The sequence below is a fragment of the Nyctibius grandis genome, chromosome Z (genome assembly GCF_013368605.1).
Source record: "Nyctibius grandis isolate bNycGra1 chromosome Z, bNycGra1.pri, whole genome shotgun sequence".
NCBI lineage: Eukaryota > Metazoa > Chordata > Aves > Nyctibiiformes > Nyctibiidae > Nyctibius > Nyctibius grandis.
The window spans coordinates 97,350,451-97,370,496 of record NC_090695.1 but is presented as its reverse complement, the minus strand read 5'-3'; the positions used below and the strand labels follow the sequence as shown (position 1 = coordinate 97,370,496).

At 48.2% G+C, this 20,046-nt stretch overlaps 2 protein-coding genes across 4 annotated transcripts in view; one reads left to right on the top strand and one right to left on the bottom strand.

Moving 5' to 3' along the window:
- The first annotated feature begins 1,971 nt into the window (after positions 1 to 1,971).
- B9D1 (B9 domain containing 1) lies at positions 1,972 to 6,290 on the top strand. Of its 2 annotated transcripts, XR_011050078.1 has the most exons (8): positions 1,972 to 2,040; positions 2,336 to 2,404; positions 2,513 to 2,624; positions 2,694 to 2,790; positions 3,256 to 3,318; positions 4,364 to 4,431; positions 4,616 to 4,831; positions 6,065 to 6,290. XR_011050078.1 is itself a non-coding variant. In XM_068423207.1 (7 exons), the coding sequence occupies exons 1-7, from the start codon at positions 1,975 to 1,977 to the stop codon at positions 4,759 to 4,761; spliced, it is 621 nt and encodes a 206-aa protein (XP_068279308.1). In that variant the 5' UTR covers positions 1,972 to 1,974; the 3' UTR covers positions 4,762 to 5,981. The 2 variants fall into 2 exon arrangements, 1 of the variants encoding a protein (XP_068279308.1); XM_068423207.1 differs by lacking the exon at positions 6,065 to 6,290 and having other exon boundaries at positions 4,616 to 5,981.
- Positions 6,291 to 15,941: 9,651 nt separating this feature from the next.
- The window catches only part of EPN2 (epsin 2), a 46,300-nt gene continuing 42,195 nt past the window's right edge, over positions 15,942 to 20,046 (bottom strand). For both annotated transcript variants that reach the window (XM_068422793.1, XM_068422794.1), the window contains 2 exons: positions 19,668 to 19,883; positions 15,942 to 18,080 (listed from right to left, as the gene is read on the bottom strand). In XM_068422793.1, the coding sequence (XP_068278894.1) occupies positions 17,743 to 18,080; positions 19,668 to 19,883 (554 nt within the window). In that variant the 3' untranslated portion in view covers positions 15,942 to 17,742. The remainder of the gene's footprint in view (positions 18,081 to 19,667; positions 19,884 to 20,046) is intronic.

The window sequence follows — 20,046 nt, the reverse complement described above, 5'->3', positions numbered from 1 at the left end:
TCACACAGATTAAAAATGCAGCTAATTAGAACAAGACTGGCATGCAAGGGAGGGGAGAAAAAAAGGTTTCGTTGTGACTGGGAGAGGAGAGAGTCCTTCCACAAGCAGGTACAGCTGACTCATCGCTGCTGAATAATCCTGCCTTCTCTCTGTCGTGGGGAAGGTCTCCCAGTGCTGGTATTAACTCCTCCAGCAGCTGTGTATCACTTGGCAGGAAAGAAAAATACCCCCTAAACTGGCTCTTAGCTAGCTCTGACGTAGCTAAGAGCCAAGTAAAGTGTTAATTAAACAGCCTTGCTAGCTGCCTCGGACAGCTGGTTAAGAACTGTTTTATTTCCCCCGATAATTTTCAGTTCAAATGAACTATTTTCTCTAAAGCATTTCTGAGGGGCAGGGGAGAAAGATAAAATTTCATCCATTCCCTCCCATCCCTCCTGCTTTTCTCCCATTGTTCTCGGCCAAATTTGTTTGCTGAACATTAAAAAAAAAAAAAAACAAACCACAAACTCAAATAAAACCTGAAAAATCAAGCTGAAATAGATATTAACAGAGAATACATCTATTGGAACATGGAAGGTATTTTTCAGCATGAAGTGTAGTGGTAGTTTACTTTCAGTCCCGTATAAACCACACCACCCCTTTCAACAGAAGAGGTGGTATCTTGGGGTGTCCCTTTGCCTCAAAGAAAGACACCTGCAATGTCCAGGCCACTGCGTGGCCCTGCAGAGAGCCAAAGCATCAAAGCCATCTCCACCAGGCCTGCCAGGGGGAGATAACATGGAGCTAGGGGATGAGGACAAGGACGGAGGTGTCGTCAGCGCTGTGCTAGTCTGCATCTCTGCTCAGCCCATGTGTTAAAGGTCTCCAACTCTTTGCAACCACAGCATGGGAAATCCAAGCAGACACCGAGCTGGAGCTTCCTTTGCTGCTCCCACCCATCCCCAGAGGGTCTGGTGGCAATCAAATGCCCCCCGGATCGCTCTCAATGAGGGGAGCATCGCCCAGCATGCAGAAAGGAGGCGAAGGGATGAACTGCAGCAGCTGGTGGCTGAGCCCCCGTGGCACCAACACGCACGTGGGCGGCGGAAGCTTCCTGGCATGAGCGGCGGCACAACCACAGCCCAGCACCGTCATGTCGCGGCCTCTGCGGGGAAGCAGCAAGAGCTGGTCAGCAGATTTCAGCGGTTTCAGCTCTGCAGAGCTTCAGCGCATTCGCCTGCCTTGTTTACACACAAAATTCACCCCTTCCTTTTAATTAGAGCAGGCTAATTAAACCAGCACGATCCCGCTTCCTCCCCATCCCACAGTGTGTGCAGCCACATCCAGCCAAGAGCGTTATGGAGGCACGGGGAACAATCACCTCACTGCGGGACACAAACGACTCCACCAGCCTCTCCCCCTCCTCACACCAGCGTGGCTCACAAAGGCGACCCTCCAGAAACCCCAAAGCGCACCATTTCCCACCGCTCCCAAAGGCTTTTCCTCCCTGGAAAACCCCTCGTGGCCCTGGCCCTCGCCCAGCAGCACATGGAGCCGCTTCGGCCCGGACGGCAGCAACATCTAGTGGCCACGGCCTCGGCGCCTGCTGCCACGAGGAGGCCGCAGTTCCCTGGCTGCGCTTAAAAAAGAGCTTATTGGGGTTGATATAGGCTAATATTAAAAAGAAAATAAGTCTAGAAAGTTCGAAATATGGGGTGGTTGATGAATACACGGGGAGAGCGGCCGGCGGGCCTCAGCCCAGGCCCCTGGGGCCTGGTGGGGCGGCCATGGGGGTGAGGGGGCAGCGCCCGGGGGGGTACGGCTGGCCCCGGGGGGGGGCTGCCCGCCTTTGGGGGCGATCCGCCCGCCTTCCGCAGGCGCGGAGCCCCCTCGGAGCGGGCGCGCCGCGAAGCGCCGTCCGCCCCGGCAGTGTGTCCCCGCCGCCGCGCCGTCCGCAGCCATGGCAACGGCCGGGCCGCGGCCCCGCGCAGCGCCATGGCGGCCGCCGGCAGCCCCAGCGTGTTCCTGCTGGCGGTCAACGGGCAGATCGAGAGCGGGCAGGTGAGCGCGGAGCGGCGGGCGGTGCGGGGGGGGGGTCCCGCCGCCCCCTCTCCCCCCGCGAGGGGCGCGGGGCCCGGTCCCCCGCCACACAGCCCGGCCTGGGCCTCAGCAGCGCGGCCCCGGTACCGCAGCCCTGGCTCAGCCGCCGTGGCCCCCAGACCCCCTGGCCCCGGCCGGCCTCAGCCCCGGCCGACGGGCTGGCCCCCAGCCGCGGTGTGCAGGCTGCCCTCGTCCCGGTGGCTCGGGCTGGGCCTCCGTCCCAGCAGTGCCCCACCACAGCCCCTCTCTCCCGCAGTTCCCCGGCTTTGATGATCTCTACTGCAAGTTCTGCTTCGTCTACGGCCAAGACTGGGTTCCCACAGCGGTAAGAGAACCCCCTTTGTGTGCCCCTGAAACCCAGCCAGCCCCCCCGGCAGCACGGGTGTCGTGGGCTTAGCGCAGGCCCCCCGCTCCTGCCGCCTTCTCCCCACAGGGCCTGGAGGAGGGCATCTCCCAGATCACCTCCAAGAGCAGCGTGGCACCCACCACACTCGTCTGGAACTTCCCCATCGACATTACCTTCAAGAGCACCAACCCGTCCGGCTGTGAGTGCGGAGGGGGGTGGGATCCAGCTGGCAGAGCAGGCACCCCTCTCACGCACCCTTCATTTGCAGGGCCACAGATTGTGGTGAGCTTCTACGGGCCTGATTTTTTTGGACACGACGTGGTCAGAGGTTATGGAGCTGTTCATGTGCCCTTCACACCCGGAAGGTGAGGTGACAACCTGTCAGGACTGAAATGGAGATTTTTTTTTTCCAGTTACTATGTTGTTTCAGAAAGAAAAATGTTCCCATATCTCCTTACCATGTCTTGTCCGTTCGGTACAAAGCACGTGGGTTTTCTAGCAGTAGCCACTGGTTATAAAATAATTTTTGGTAATCCTGTAGACAATTCTGTAAAACCAAAACCGACATGAAGAGAGCCCGAGCACAAAGTGCAGTACATTAGCTCTCCCCACCCCTCTCAGCACATGCTAAGCTTTCATTCCTGCCCCTGGAAATGGAGGAAGATACACTCTTCCTATGCAAACAAACCCTTTCTTTGTGGGAGGGAAAGTATTTTGCCTTGAGATGTTCAGTGGTCTGATGTGTCTGAAATTCTAGTACCTTTATAGGAAGCCTTCGCTGTGCTGTTTGGTTCCTTTCTTAAGTTCTGTGTGTCTCATGTTTGTTTCAGGCATACAAGAACTATTGCTGTGTTTGTTCCAGAGTCCACATCGATGCTGCAGAGGTTTACAAGGTAATAATTAAAGACCTTTTTTTTTTTAAAAAAAAAAAGTCCTTCTTGCTCTTAAGTCACAAAGGCATATCCAGCTACTCACTGGTGCATGGGTGTGAATAATTTGTATTATAACCAGACAGGTTTGAGTTCTATAGGTAAAATCATGTCTTTAGGTGTCTAGGTCTTTTGAAGAGATTTCTTAAAATGTGTTAACTATGCACTTGCAGTAACGCTAACTCATCTTTTTGTCATCTCACGTTTGAACACTGTTGGTTTGAAAAAGAACTAATTTCAGCAGAGCAGGCTGGCACATGAGTTCTGGTAGAGTGGCAGCCCCGTGTGCCACAGGTTGATCATGTCAGTGATGTGACTTGCAGAGGCGCTCTTAGACTAATTTTACTGAGCGTTTTAGTTGTCACTGGACTGTAAGGAGGTGTGCTGCAGTCCATCCCTAAATCTTACCGTAGCTAGGGGCTCTTCCAGAAGGACGGCCACATTAAGAGCAACCTGGAAAGCAAAGGCAGAAGGTGGAAGAACAATTCCCAGTTCAGCTGTGGGTTGCCTGTCCCAACTGTGCCTGCCCTTGTGCAGAGCCAGCCTTGTGGTACCTGAGCATTTTGGGTCAGCGTTGGCACGTACTCTGTACCCAGCAGCCAGGATTCAACTCATCTCCTTCTCTTCACGATACGCTTTTCATAGAATTCGCACTCTAAATACATCAGAGGTGCACACAAATTAAAGTATCCAAGCCTCTCCGTCACTCTGTGTAATCAAGAGTTGAATCAGACAGTTCCAACAACAGCTTTGCCACAGAGGCTGTCTAGCCCAGAAATAACTTGTATGAAATTGGTTTCATTTTTTTCCTTAGAGAGACATCACTTACCCTTGATCGAAGTAGATCAGCAATAAAGTGACTCAGTCTTCAAAACTCTCTACTGCAAACAAAAGCTGGGAGTCTCATTAAACTCCCCCTTTGTTTTTTTAACATGCATGTAATGACCTGTATCAAATCTAAACACTAGTGAATGTATCCAGTTAATTATTTTCTATTTTCTTCTCCAAGCTGGCTCACAGGGAGACGTCCAGAATTTACTGACCCCAAAGTGATAGCACAGGGAGAAGGAAGAGAAGGTAAGTCCCTGAGAGCTCCTGACTGTAACCCTTGCACAACAGCAGGCCACAGCTTGGCCATCCATCTGCTGTTGGAAGACAAATTGTTCCTCCTGAGAACAGGCCTACCTGGGTATGTGAGGAGTTCAACAACTACTCACAAAACCTCCCTTAACCAGTTTTATTCACGTCTTCTTTCTTCTAGTAACGAGGGTGCGATCTCAAGGCTTCGTGACCATTTCCTTCATCGTAGTGACCAAAGATATGAAGAAGCTGGGCTACGACGTGAGGCCGAGTGACATGCAGAACCCCTCTCTGGTGCCTGTTACGGAAGGGATTCATAAGTATTGAACTCGGGCGTGAGATGTTCAAAGGCTCGCAGAGAAGTGAAGCACTTTGGGGCTTTTTGTGGCAAAGGGAAGTGAGTATCTGCCTAAACTGAGCAAATTTCACTTGAGACCATTAGTCCAAAAGAAACACAAGCCTGTGAGGCTTTGGAATAATTACCTAAGTGTAATCCTTTCAGTACACATACAGGTTGAAGTATTATGTAAATTAATGTCATTTAGCATTTTTATGAGTGATATCAGACTATCTTAAAATAAGACCTGTAGCAAAATATTTTTTTATAACAGCCTTTTGTACACTCTTTATATACTTAAAGAATAGGAAAGTTCATAGTTGTAGCAGTTTTCCTGTGTTGAAAACAGCATTGCAAACCCAGTTCTTTTTACTAATTTTTTTTTTGTGGTAGAAATGGGAAATGGAAATTACTGCACCTTGCAAAAAGGAGGGAATATGGAAACGTGCCAGCGAAATGCACACGCGCTTCCCTGTGCCACTTAGTTCCCTCTGCAAAAGCCACAGCAGTTTTCTTTATAATCCCACATAGTCCTTCAGAGTTTCTGCAAAATAGTACATGCACTGTAGAAACAAACCTTTACACGTTTTTTTCAGTGAAGCAACTTGGGCTTTTCCATTTCAAACAAGATGATGCCTTTTCCATTTTCAGATTTTATGTCTTCAAGCTTCAGTAGGAAAGAAAGAAAAAAATTAAAAGGAGAGCAGTTGATTTTAGAGGAGTTGGAGAGACTGTGGTGTTAAACATATCCTTGCTGCGTGATTTTAACTTCTGATAGAACAAATTGCATTTTAAGTGCAGATATTGACTAAAAAATAAGCTTTAGAGAAGGCTCTGCAAAGGAAGTAGAGTCTCAGTAAGCCAGTTGTATGTGTGCAGTCAGAAGCAGTGTTGAGCTCCAACCAAGGTACTAGATGCCCTGCAGAGGGTGGGGAGTAGTAGGGACCTTCTCCCTCCAGCAGGTCCCTCCAGCCGGTGCATTACACAGATAAGGTACCATGGCTTTCCTTAACTGGTTTTCGTATCAAAAGAAAGGCAGTAAAAAAGCCCCATAGCGCTGCTCAGCTCTGCTGGACTCGGGTTTTCTTCTCAGAGCTGACTCAGGCTGAACAGCTTCTCTAATGCCTCACCGTGGCCTTGCAGTGAATCCCCCCTATGCTACTGTTCGTGCTCTTATAGGCTCAATAAACCCAATTGTCTAAATATATTTGTCTTTCTGCTGCTCGGGTTTTCATTTGTGCTAGAATGGATGTTTCTAAATCCTGAATCATCCAGGATCTGCTGTTCTTACAGGTACAAAAGAGAAAGAAGTGTATGCTACAGTGGAATGACTAATTGCTTAGTCATTTTCCTAGTTAATTTTGGGCATGTAACCTCTTGCGTTTGACTGCAAATACCAAGAGCTGACTCTGAGAATGACTTGCCGTGATACCACCCTGTAAGTGAGCTACCCAGACCCTGAAACTGTAGAAACACAAGGAGTAACACACACGGTTGAAGAGCTGAGCCTCTGGGACACAGATCAAACAAAGCACCTGGTTAGAGTTATTGTTTCATGCTGAGCACTGTGACTGAATAAATATAATTTCTGAAAAGATAATGATTGCTGTCATTTTGCTGTGAGCATTAGCTGCTTTTATAGTATTTATAAATACTTTTCCAAACATGGTTACAGATGATTTTTCATCTTTTACTTTTTTTTTCCTGTCTTCTCGTTGGTTTTACACTTCCCCTAAGCTCCTCAACCAGTTGTTTTGGCAAATGTTACAATCTCTGAACCGAGTCATGTTGGAATCCAAATTATTAAGTATTTCCTGTTGGCTCAGAGGAGATGCAAGGAATTTTGTTTCCTTTTCAAAAGTATTTGGGAAGCAGTTAGCTACAGTAGCAGGATAAATATCTGTTTGACGTACTTGAAAGGCAAACATTAAACTTACTACTGCTTAAATATCTTTTTTCCCTTGAGCACAGTTACCTGCCCCCATTCCAGTTAGGCCAAAACTGCACAACAAAGTTTCTACTCATGACAAACTTGTTAAAACCAGATAAAGCCCAAACTTCATGCCCACAGGGGTGCAGTGAATTTATTCACGCACAGCCTTGCAGGGTGGGACTGCGACCGATTTCTGACTTGCTCCTGCTTCAGATGAGCAGCTGGATGTTCACCACGCTGAGGCCGATCAAACCCAACACACGTGTTTGAACAGCTTCACCGTTCGCAGCCGAGCTGCAGGGACCCTCCAAAGAAAGGTTAACAGAAAACAGTGAAAAACAAGGGTTTAAAAAAAAAAAAACCACAAAAACCCCAAACTCCATAAAACAGTGTTTAAGACGTGACTATAAGCGGATCCCACACTGCTCCCTGCATTATCAGGGCTTTTTGCCTGTTGTCTCTGGGTTTAGGTTGTTTTTTTTCACTCCTCCGTGTCTCAAGCGTGTTTGTTAGACCCTCACATACCTTCTTCAAGGCTGTAACATGTTTAGCTTGCGAGTGCTTCGCTGCGGGAGCTTTTTGGTCCTACACAGTTTGCTCCTTCCACAGAGCACGTGTGGGGGTGATGTTTTCAGTAAGTGTTTCCCGAGTTCAAGGCAGTTCCTTTGTTCCAAGATGTGACTGTGCCTTTATAATCTCCTGGAAGTCTGTCTCTGGTTTAAGTCTTTAGTACTCAGGCGTGGCCGAGTATTTGCAGCTGTTTCACACTGGAGAGAATCTCTGCTCTCATGAGAGGGGTAAAGATAGACACGACGCTGTGCTGCCAAGAGCGAGTGACATGAACAAGGAAGGGATTTATGAGCCGTAAGCATTCGTGGCAGTTCGTGTTAAAGGTTAAAAGAACCCACGCTTTAAGACCAGCCAAAGCCCAGAAAAACCCAGCCTTGCTGTAGCGGAGGCTCAAACTCATTTCCTTTCGCCCACTCTCCACGCAGCTGTAACCACCCTGCTCCTGTTTGTTACGCTTAAGTCTCTCCCAGACAGTGAAATTGGCCATTAACCTCCGAATTCAAGATGGGCAGGAAAAAAATCTTTATTCAGAATGTGGCCTGACACAGGATGAGGCTTAAGGCCACCAAAACCGAGACCCGCTGGAGGCGAATGAAGCCTGGGAGATAGGTGGGGACTTTGCAGAAGCCCCCTCTGCTCTCCTGGTCTGGAGGAGCTTTGGAGAGCACTGCCCAGCTCACTTCGTGGGAGAGTTTTCCTGCCATCACTGTGGAAGCCACCCTGGGAGGGAGACAGCAAAGGTCACGGCCTGAAAATCATCTGGATAGCCTTTAGGAACTGCTACTTGCAGCCCTTTCTACCAAAAGTAGGAAGAGCAGCAGCAGCTCCTGCCCTCTCGTGGCAGTTTTCAGCCTTTAGGAAGATGTTGGAGGTTGCTCATAACAATTATCTAACACGATTGCATGGAGGACACCCAAGGTTTTCCTGTTCCTACATAGAAAATAGCTCAATGCAACGGTGCCGGCTGCCCGGCCGCTGCCCCTCGTCCGGGGCAAACCCCTGCCAGCGCCGGGAGCCACCCGAGCTGCCTCGCAGGGACTGAGCCAGAAATCTGGGCATCACCGAGCGCTCGAGAAACCGTCTGTCCTGAGGCTAGCGAGGCTGTGTTACAGCAGCAGCTAGAAGTTATCTCCATCTGAGAATGAGAGTCTTGCAGATGGATTAAAGCTGACAGCGACTGCTCGCCAGCAGCGGGGTCGGTTTAGGAGCAGGAGCCTCCTGTGAAATACTCCAAAGGAAAAAAAAGAAAAATAAAACACAAAACCACAGAAGCCCAGAACAGCCTGATTTGAAGAAAATAATTGGAGCTTCAGCTCCAGCTCTACCTGGGCTTGTCACTGGCAGCGATTCAGCCCATCACAAACCAGCCCCAGGATGACCCGGTTGTGCCAAGGTGACCAGAGCATCACACCAGGAGAGACAGGGGGGAGAACCGCCCTGGATCTGCAGTCCTGGACACGGGTCCGTGCGGTACCAGGAGGACAGGACAGCTGGGGCAGGAGATGGGGGTTACACCAAACGAACAGCATCAGCGGGGACAGGGCCAGGCTTGCTGCCACAGATGCAGCGTGGGGCCCGTGTCTGTGACCAGCCAGGCACCGCCAACTGCCCAGTGTCTGGGGGACACCAGGCCCCACCAGCACCCCAGAGCACCAGCAAGAACTACCTGCCTTGGTGCCTTCACCCTTTAGTCTGGCAGTGCCAGGGGATGGCACCGAGCAGCAGCAGGACGAGCGGGTTCCCACGCAGGACATCTCCAGGGTGCCCCTCAAACACACTCAAGGACCCAAGCCCCCCCGTGAGAGCACTACGGATCCCCCCTCCCGCACCCTCCACCCAGCCCAGCTGGAGACCCAAGGTCCAGGCACCCAACCCTGTGCCAGCGGCACAGCTGGAGCAGCCACCCACAGCAGTTTTGAACGTCTTCCAGGCCATGCAAACCCCTGAGCAGAAACACAGCAAAGAGCTGTGCAAAGGCTGCCCGGCCCACACCCCCGCAAGGGATGCTCAGCCCCTTTCCTCCTCTCACCGCTCATCCCTGAGGGTTTTTCCCATCAGCTGGGGAGTCCTCTGGGAGGCAAACATGGGTGAGCTCAAACCCCAACAGCTGAGGCACTCACAGGTGTTTGCAAACCCAGAAACAACCTCCACGTTTGGAGCACATGAAGAAAAAAAAAAAACACAAAACCGCAGCTCCCAACAGCCTGCAGAGCACCCAGCACCCTCCGCTGCTGCGGAGCACAAGGACAGCGGGTTACGAGGGCTGGGCTTGAGACAGATCTCCAGTGCCTGGCCATCCTCGGCGCACAAATCCTGTTAGAAACCACCCTTTGGCCACGGAACCCAGGCATGAGCCCCCAGGAGGGAGGCTGCAAAGGAGCGAGAGTGCGACACAACCCGCTTTCACAGCAGGGTGCAAGTGATTCAGCTTCTCGTCCTTCAGAGGGAAGATCAGCAGAAGCATCTAACTGCTTCAGGTTCCTATTTTTATACCTCTATTCAGGCCAAGATATTTAAGTACCCAACTTCACCTCAGAGAATATCACTACATTTAGTGCCAGACTTGCTAATGAAGACATTAAAAAAGCAAAAAAAAAAAAAAAACCCAACCCACCGCCATCACCCAACCCAACACAACCCCAGCCAGCCCACGGTCTCCTAGGCCGTATGTGCTGTTACATCAAGGTAGAACTGACTCCCTTCAGCTTAGTTAAACTATCAAAATTTCATCCTCCAGCCAAAAAGCCCTTCAAGAACACGGACCCCATTGCCTGATTTTCACCCCAGCGGGGCACAGGAAGCGAGTCCAGAGGAGGGCGACCAAGCTGGTGAAGGGTCTGACCTACGAGGAACGGCTGAAGGAGCTGGGGGTGTTTAGCCTGGAGAAGAGAAGGCTCAGAGGTGACCTTAGTGCAGTCTACAACTACCTGGAGGGAGGGTATAGTGCAGTGGGAGTCGGCCTCTTCTCCCAGGCAACCAGCGACAGGACAAGAGGACACAGCCTCAAGCTTCGCCAGGGGAGGGTCAGGTTGGACATGAGGAAGCATTTCTCCTCAGCAAGGGTCATTAGCCATTGGAAGGGGCTGCCCAGGGAGGTGGTGGAGTCACCATCTCTGGAGGGGTTTAAGAAAAGCCTGGACATGGCACTTAGTGCCCTGGTCTAGTTGATGTGGTGGTGTCAGGGCAATGGTTGGACTCGATGATCCCAGAGGGCTCTTCCAACCTGACTGATTCTGTGATCCTGTGATACAGCAGCTCCAGCATGCAGTGTTTAAACAGGGCTTAAAACCACAGTGCCATACCAGCTGGTGAGGATCTCCCAGAGCGTATTTCAGCTTTCAAACTGGCAGCACTGACATCCTGGTGAGGTTTCACATCAGGCAGCAGCAGGCAGGGGGCTGAGAAGACAAACTCCACTTTTACTACGGCTTTATTCCGGCTATTTGAAACCTCATCGATTTCCTTTCACCTGAGAATGGGAAGGCAGTCGCCCAGTTAGCGGCACAAGTGTTGAGAACAGATCAGGTAACGTGGCCAGGCTGCTTTTGTGTTTGCTGAACAGCCACAGGGGATTTTTCAACACCTGCTCCCCCCAGCCCCAGCGTTTCATCCGCACCTCACAGCACCCACCGCCTGCGTCCCTCCGCACGTGGAGGTGTTACGGGTACCCGTGCTCTGCACACAGCGGCTGTCTGGTGGCCATGAAGATGTTCGAGTGCTTTAGAAGTATTTTGCACTTCAACAGCATTTTCGACCAGAGTTTCAATGCATGTCCCAGCTCACCATTCTGCTGGGCACCACTTATGAACAGAGTTCGCTCCACCTCCCCAACCCACCCCACTGGGGAAAGGACAGATTTCCCCCTCATCTCTTCAAAGAGATTATTTCCCAAATCCCCGAGGGTCCCACTGCTCACCGCGGGTTTGGTACAGCTCCAGGCTCCCCCAGCAAAGACCTGCTCTCTCCCCCCAAGGTATCTCCCTGCTCCCCCGTTCATAATTTACTACTTCAACCTCTGCAAACTGCTGGGTTGTGTTACACGGGGAGGATGCCAATCCCCTATTGATCACCAGACTGCTGCTAATTAACCGCCCTAATGAATAATTGGCAGGGATGTCTGAAGCACCAAAGGGAACTTCCACTCCTTGAAACCCCAAGTCTTCAACCATCACAGCATAGACAGCAAAACACGAAGGGACAGGATTGCTGCCACCGGGTACAACACTGGCTCTTCGCTATTTATGATCCTGAGCTCCCAAACAAACTCCTGTCTTTACAAAATCCACGTTCACTCCTGTCCCAACTCACAATACGAGGAGGAGATGACCTGGAAGGCAGATGACAGCTAACTTTAAAAAGGTGGAGCTGTATAAATCACGTTGGTTCTCCGAAACGTGGATCGCAGCAGTCGCAGGAGTCTTGCCAAAGCCGTAGCACGAGCTGCCCCAAAGCGTTTTCTCACAGCCCAACGACAAGGAGCGGAAGAGCAGAGTTGCACCACTCGGCCCAGCACAAACAAGAGATAACGGCAATTCAGCAAAAACACTTTGGCAACACCGGTGCGGATGAGGGCAAGCCTCTAGATAACACTTTATCCAGATAGCCCTTTTCCGCCACGAAAGCAGGCAGATACCACCTCACTTCACAGAAGAGGAAGAGGAAACCCGGGCCAGGGGGAGAGCAGCTTGCCCAAGGTCAGAGGAAGGCTCAGCTGCAGCCAGATCTCTCTCACAACAGGCTTTATCAGCTCAGACTGCCTCCGGCACCCCCTCAGCTTGCAACAGCCTGCAGCCCCCAGCTCCTTTTTAAGTGTTACATAGAGTCATCACAAAAGTTTTCACTTCGAGCCCTTCCTAAATCTTTCCTGTAGTGAGCAGCTTTATTTTAAAACGTGCCATTTCAAGAGGTCAGAGTAAAACAGTGAAGAAGCACCGACCACGCAAAAAAAGAGAGACCAACCCGAGGAGCAATAGACACACACCCAGAGGAGAGCCCTCCTGCCCCGGAGCACAGAGCATCCCTCTGCCAACACAAAGCAACAGGTACTGGGGCTGTCAGCCCTGGCAAAGGAGGGGTTGCTGTTTTCCTTACCAGCCCAAACACAGAAGCAAAAATGAACCAAAAGATCTGACAGGCCTCACCCTGCGGGGGAACCGGAGCATTACTGGGGCAGAGGGTTTGCACAACACCCCCGGCCAGCTCTGTACTGCAGATCTGAAACCAGAAGAGATGGGTTTTTTCCCCATGGCCACCTTCCCGATAGGCAGGTCTCCAGCACCACTGCAGTTTCAGCATTAAGAAGTATGTGATTAGTGATCAGTCTGATTGGCAGCAAACAGGAGACCTGGATGGGCCCTGGAGAGGCAGCTCTTGAAATAGCCTGCTAATGAAGTACCCCTCAGTGTAAACCATCCGGAATTAGAGCTGAAATCACTTCTGAGCTGCATGCAGGCTCGCTGCTACCCCATCTGCCAGGCGACTCGACCGATGGGGCAAGAGCCAAGGCTGTGGGAAAGGCAAGACTGAACCCCTGCAAACCCCAGGAAGCGAGGGCTCCCACAGTCGGTTTTGTCTCAGTTCCCCAACCCTATTTCACGAGCGATGGCTTTACAAGTCACGCCTTCCCCAGGCTGCTGTCTCAACGTAAATACAGATGCCTCCACCAAGACAGTACAGAATCACAGAATCACAGGATGTCAGGGATTGGAAGGGACCTCGAAAAATCATCTAGTCCAATCCCCCTGCTGGAGCAGGATTACCTAGATCATGTCACACAGGAACGCGTCCAGGTGGGTTTTGAATGTCTCCAGAGAAGGAGACTCCACAACCTCTCTGGGCAGCCTGTGCCAGTGTTCGGTCACCCTCACTGTAAAGAAGTTTTTCCTCATATTTATGTGGAACCTCCTGTGTTCCAGCTTGCACCCGTTGCTCCTTGTCCTGGCAATGGATGTCACTGAGAAGAGCCTGGCTCCATCCTTATGACACTTGCCCTTTACATATTTATAAACATTAATGAGGTCACCCCTCAGTCTCCTCTTCTCCCAGCTAAAGAGACCCAGCTCCCTCAGCCTCTCCTCATAAGGGAGATGCTCCACCCCCTTAATCATCTCCGTGGCTCTGCGCTGGACTCTCTCTAGCAGTTCCCTGTCCTTCTTGAACTGAGGGGCCCAGAACTGACACAATATTCCAGGTACGGCCTCACCAGGGCAGAGTAGAGGGGGAGGAGAACCTCTCTTGACCTGCTGACCACACCCCTTCTAATACACCCTAGGATGCCATTGGCCTTCTTGGCCACAAGGTACTTGGTCATCCCTCCAGAAGTGCTGTTTCAAGGGTAATGAGGTTTAAAGAAGCAATCCAGTCACCTGCAACACAACAAGTCTTCATTTTTATTGAGTTAGTAAGGTCTCAACTGATTCCGATTTCAGTGATGTGTAAGAAACCCTCCTTTCTCACAGGAAGAGCAGGCCTGCCCCAGGCAGGGGTGAACGCAGCCAAGAAATCACATTGACATTGTACAAGCAGCATCACTCTCCACAGCGGTTAGATTTCTCCTAGCACCTAGGACTTGCGGCACAAACCTTACATCACCTCAACCAATCCATCAACCGCCTTGAAAACTAAACCAAGCGTGGCAGCGACAGGTCTTTGAGTGGGATATAAACGCTACGCAGAGTCTTGAAAAAGCAACACGGCTGGAATATAAGCAATACAATTTTAATTCTGACCAGTCACCTACAAACCCCTTGTCTTTCCACTGTTCTGATGGCATTATTAAAGATCACATTCGTGACATCGCTTGGGAAAAATGACACAAAGATACAGACATTATGATACAATAGTAACAAATGATAAATTATTTATACAGTAAATAATGTCAATAGTCAGCACAAATTCATAAAAAGCAGCCGGCTCCCAGTAATTATGAAAACAGTTTGGTAGAGATTTCAATTGTAACACTCGTAAAGGAAGCGAGTCTTGTGAGATTCTGCCGTGAAAAATAAACCATCTATTTCTCCACAATTTGTGCAATATTAATACATACAGTACACATTAGAAACCGTAACAGCAAAAGGGAAGATGGATAACAATAGTTGTCTTAGCTACAGGACTTCAAAAAGACTGTAAACACCACAACCCACCACGGTTTTCCTTCCCTGCCCCCTCAATGTAGTTTAGTTTCTATATAGTATAAAACTGAATAAATAACTGAGCTTATTTTGGGTTTAAAATTATGCCAAGGTTTTTTTTTTATTTTTTTTTTTTACAAAATATTTAACACTTTTCTCTTTGGTCAATTTGACCAGTAAGGCTATTTTGGGATACTAACATTTTTAAAAATCAAAAGCACTTTTAATATTTGCAAGTGAGAAAAGAAGGGGAAGAGGGAAATGCATTTGGAGAAATAACGCCAGAGCAGATGTGATCGGATACGCACACGTCCTCCATGCAAAAAGAAGTGGGAGGGCGAGGAGGGAGGAAGAATTATTCTGGAGAGCGGTTAAATTATCGCAAAAAGAGGTTTTACCATTCTGGGCACAACTGAAGCTTCACCTGGCTGGGACAGCACCCGCCGTTGGGCAGCACGGCTCCAGCCCAGGAACCGAGCAGATCTACCACACCAGCTGCTTGTCCTCTTGAACTCGGCTCCTGCCACAACCCCCGCGCCAGGCTGGGAATCTCGGCACGGTTAGTCCTCAGCCTAATGCTTTCCAGCACCACAGTCTGGGCTGGTGGCCCTTCAGAGTGCCCTGTCATGGTTTATTGTGCGATATATGTCTATATATATATATATATATAATGTAAAAGTAATACAGCTTGTACAGGAGTGGCTTGGTAAAAGCAACAATTTGCCATTCAGCAGTTTCATTAAGCTCGGGCTCCCTACCAGACCAACAGCACGTTTGTATCAATTCATGGTGACAGATCATGACTCTGAACTGTAGATGACTTCATCATTTTAAATACTTATTATCATCAACCCCATCTTGCCTCCAAAGAACAGTTACCTAGTGTTTACGGAACTTTTTGGCTGGATAGACAATGCCCCATCTAACCGTCGCAAACGCGTTCAGGTGACAGACTAAGGGAAAAACATCAAGTGACCTCAATCCCATTGTTGATAAAATTAAATTGGAAAAATAACGATGGATAAATCTTGCCACAGATCAACTGGAAAGCACTTTTTCCCCTCCCATCTGCAAGGATCACACCCTTCCTGGTCTACACTTTTCAATAACTTCAACAACAACAAAAAAGTAAAGTATTTTTCCTTACTCTGAAAGGCAACATGAATGGTTTTTTGTTTTGTTTTCTTAAAGACATACTGGGTGTGGACAGTAATTCTCTTTCCTCCTATATAAAAACAAGAGCAGATGAATATTCTGAATCCTACTTGCAAATTCAACAGTATTCAAGAGGATCGAACAATCTGCATAGAAACATCCACACATTGAGCATTCCGTATACTAATAGAGCTACACTGACCTACACAGCTAAAATCTGTGATTGTACCCTAGGTTTGATAGTCTTTCAGCCTCCCCCACCCACCAGAAGACAGAACCCAGTCCCCTCCACATCAGCCAGCCCCTCTTCCCTGCGGCACGCAACCCTAGACTGGCCCAGTCCCACACAGCATCGTGACACCAGAACACACAACTCTGGCAATTTCTTTCAGCTTCTTCGTTTGGTTTTATTTTTTTCCCCCTCCTAATTAGGGAAAGGCCACCAAGATGCATCAGTTCGTTCACAGAGATGCCCTCAAGGCAGTAGCAAGCACTGGGACATCCCTTTCCAGAGCTCAAAACGCCGCCGCCTCGGCGAAGGCCAGGTCTCCACCAGAAACACCGGCTGAAACCCGAGCGTGGTTTAGTGCCAGTGAGTCCAGACATGCAAGTTAAAATGTATAGTTCAGCTTACAATTAATAGTTGTAAATGGAACCGGTTATTAATAATGGAGTGCACCTTTCATTAAGAAAAATTAGTCAATAAAATTAACGAGTCGTGCTTGTACAATAGAATTTTTAACATCTCAAGAAGTATTACGAGAAAAAACAGCCTCTCTTCTGATCTTCACAAAGGCTGAAGGTCCGTTTGGGTAATCAGAAAACGGGAACAAACCAAGGGAAAGGCGACTTTAGTGTTTTTTCTTTTTAATGTAGTCTTAAATCAAGTTATGCTCAAATTCAATTCATCTAAAAATAATTAGTCACGAGAATTTGTTTTTGATTTGCATCATGAATACTTCATTTAAAAGTAAATATTTTAGTGTTAATCTTCCCTTTTAAACTCTCTTTACAGAAACAAAGAGCTAAAACCATAAATAAGAGGGCATTAAAACCATAAAAATGACATTTGCCAATATCTTAATTTTTCAGCCAGACTTGATAAATCTATCAAAACCAGACAGTTAAATAAGAACCACATTATAAAAATTAGCAAAAAAAGGACTATTAGGTAACTCTGCAAACTCAAATATGAAACTGTACTAAACAAAATATGTGCAAAAGTATACAAGAGTAACTGCATATAGCAAGGTTAAGCCTGAATTAGTTTTAAAGCTTGCCCCGGTGAAACTGAATTCAAAGTTGTCCCACTGTATTTCTTTTTTTCTTTCAACTCACATTGTAAGTCAAATAAAAACAAAATACACATGAACTTCCAAACGAAGCTGGCACTGGACAAGCACAGAGCAGGACACTCACTCAGCACGAGTGCAGCATGCCACTCACAGAGAGTTCCTCAGGAGTCCTTAGAGTAGTGTACGAATTCAACACTGCATACAACAGCACACGTTATACTTGACAACTTGAGAATGTTCTTGGGTTTTTTGTCTTTTTTTTTGTTTGTTTTTTCTTTTGAGACAAGCTCGCTTTCTCGGTCAGATCTCTGATAGGAAAGCAGTGCGATTTTTGCGTTGCAATGTTTAATGCATAAAAACCAGCCACCTGGGCCCTCCGAATCGTTCTCTTCTAAGAGTAAGGACTATGGGTGAACCAACAGTCTAGAACTGTGTGTAGTTATGTGCAAAACATTCACTAGCACTCTGAATTCTCAGGTCTATCATATGGGCACAGGAAGTGACAGATGCAGGTAAATAGTAATTTCAGGATCCAGCACATCATCTGACATCTACAAAATAGCCAACGGAGTTTAAAATGGCAGGTTCTCCCTAGAAAGTGTATTGAAATGATTAACAAAGTAACAAAATGGGCAGAATCTAACTTTGGTGAAAAGTCTGAACATTTCACATAATGCTCAACAAGCCAAAGTAAGGTACCATCTGTAGCAAAGACTAGATTTAGATTAACTGGTAAGTAGAGACAACTCTTCAAAGATCATAACTGTAAACTGCAAATCTACTTCCAAGTCTCTTACACACCGTTCAGTCCACACAGGCCACGTTCATGTCGCTGTAAAGACTTCAGCCTGGAAACACTATGAAAAGAAAGTTCCTTTAATTGGGTCTTTATAGGAGGAAAGGGTTAGTTGTATTTGTAGACTGGGATGCTGACGGTGGGATCCCCGTACTGTGAAGAGGTTGGGTCATTGATCCTGCAATGCTCACGTTCAGCCCCTGGCCCATCCTTGTTATAGACGCCACAGTGCCCATAGCTGGTATCGGTGCCATCCCCACAGGCACTGGGGCCATGGAAGACAGAGGTATTGGCTCCATGCTTATCGGTGGCACAGCACTGAAAGAAGGGCTGGTTCCCATCACAGGACTCGCTCTCATCTGATTTAGAGTGAGTGGCTGAGGCTGATTCACTTGGAAGGGGTTGATTGGAGTTGGTGCTGTAGCAGCGCCTGGTTTTGAGAGAAGAAGGGGGGAAGAGGGAAAGAGATCGCACCTCCATAAACACGAGGTTCTGGAGATCGTCTGTTCTGGCGAAGAATCCCCACATGCTCCCGACCCTCAAACCACCCTACGCAGAAACCTGCGTGGATGCCATTCAGCAAACTGGGGCTGCACTGGTGCACAAGCACAGTCTGTTTCCTTGAACCTATCAGTGCCACAAAACATCCCTTTGCTGACCAACAGTTTCCACTTCTGATAGTAGTCACTGGAGAGACAGGCTCTAAATGTGGTTACCTGGAACATGCCTAACCACGACATCCAGATCACAATTTTTTTTTAAAATGCTACTTAAAATTTGCATTACAGAGGAGACCTGCAGGCTCTCTGTACCCCTTTGCTGCAATCTGGCCACGGCAGATGCATGCATTTGCTTCAAGATCTCATCCAGTCAACTCCATTTAGAAGCTGTCCATGTTTCTGGCACTGAGTTTTGACAAGAATTCATAAAGTAAACAAGTTGTTTCCGAATTACAGCGGTGCTAGAAAAAGCAGAAAATAACTTTCCCAGCGTTTGAGGTTCTCTGGGCTGCTGCCAACCCTGCAAATTCCTTTTACCCTATATGTACAGCGTTATTTGCATGGCCCAGTGACCCCTTCTAAACTTTTTGTAATAACCGGTAATGGCAGATACACAGACTTCCTCTTGCTAAACACTGCCAAGGCTGTTCAGAATTACTGCTTTTTTCCTACCCAAGGAGTTTATTAAACTGTCATTTTTTTTTCCATTGGAAGAGTGAAGAAAACAAATACTGAAATAGCATTTTGAAGTATTTCATCACACTAGCATCACACAGAGATTTCAGTGCATATGAATAGCTTTTAAAAATTACATATATCTTCCACGTGTTTAGTGTCACCATCTAAGTCTGCTGTAAGTAAAGGCTCACTTCTAACAGGGGCCAATTTACAGGAGAACTGCAACAGCCTGTTTTTTCCAAAATACACTGAGAGTGTGTTCTGATCAAAACTGGTTTATCACGCTAGCCTAAAGACAGCCTAACCAGCAACCCACTAAATTATACTGCAGGGTTTGCTATCTGGAACCTCGGGCTGCAGTCAGAGATGCTACTGTTCCTGCTGTAGCACAAGCAAAAGCACTATTCCTACCTGCTTCCACAAGAACCTACTACTTACTGCCCTCCCAAGGGATTCTCTGGTGGCACACGTTCACATCTTAGCTGTTCTAACAGTCAATGAGCTTTAGCTCAGCCACTTTTAACAACCCAAAGCCTTCTAACACACACCATTTTGAGAGAGCAACTGCAAACGTGGAAGAAAAATTGCTTGAACAAAGCTCAGCCAGTAAATCAGCTGCAGACTCAAGAGTAGAAACTGCATTTTCAGGGTCCGGCAGTATGCCTTGGAACCGTGATGCCTCACCCTCCTGCTCTCAGTCATACTCTGCTGGCTGAAGTAATGAAGAAAAACAAGCCCACACCAGCTTACGTTAAATCAATCAGGACTGAGTTATGCAGAGTTTTCCTCTAGGAAGGGAAAGCTAAACTAGAAAACTGAAGAAACGTGCAGAAACAGACCTGGTGCCAAGAATGGATTCAGTGAAGTCACAGGTTGCGGCGGCTTAGACACCAGTGAATCCAGGTTCACCAAAGCAGCATTGGGGCCCAAAAAAGACTCAGGGGTTTTCCGAGCTGCACTTTGTTTGCCTGATGTCATGCTTGAGTGCTGGGAATCAAAGAGATCAGGACTTGTGGTACCGCTATGCTGAGATGACAAAGTGGAACCTGATTCAGCTGAAACAACATAAAGAGAAAAACAAAACTTATCTCAGTAATCTACACAAAAAGCAAAAAAACCTCTGAAGTCTCCGACAACAGAGATGTTTTAAAATCTAATGTTTGTATTAGTTAGATTTGAATGTTTCAGTACGTTACACCCTTATAGCATGCAAGCAGA

Coding starts and splice junctions, on each gene's coding strand:
- B9D1 (XM_068423207.1), top strand. CDS start 1,975: ATGGCGGCCGCCGGCAGCCCCAGCGTGTTCCTGCTGGCGGTCAACGGG. Junction 2,791..3,255: donor GTGCCCTTCACACCCGGAAG/GTGAGGTGACAA, acceptor TGTTTGTTTCAG/GCATACAAGAACTATTGCTG. Junction 3,319..4,363: donor ATGCTGCAGAGGTTTACAAG/GTAATAATTAAA, acceptor TTCTTCTCCAAG/CTGGCTCACAGGGAGACGTC.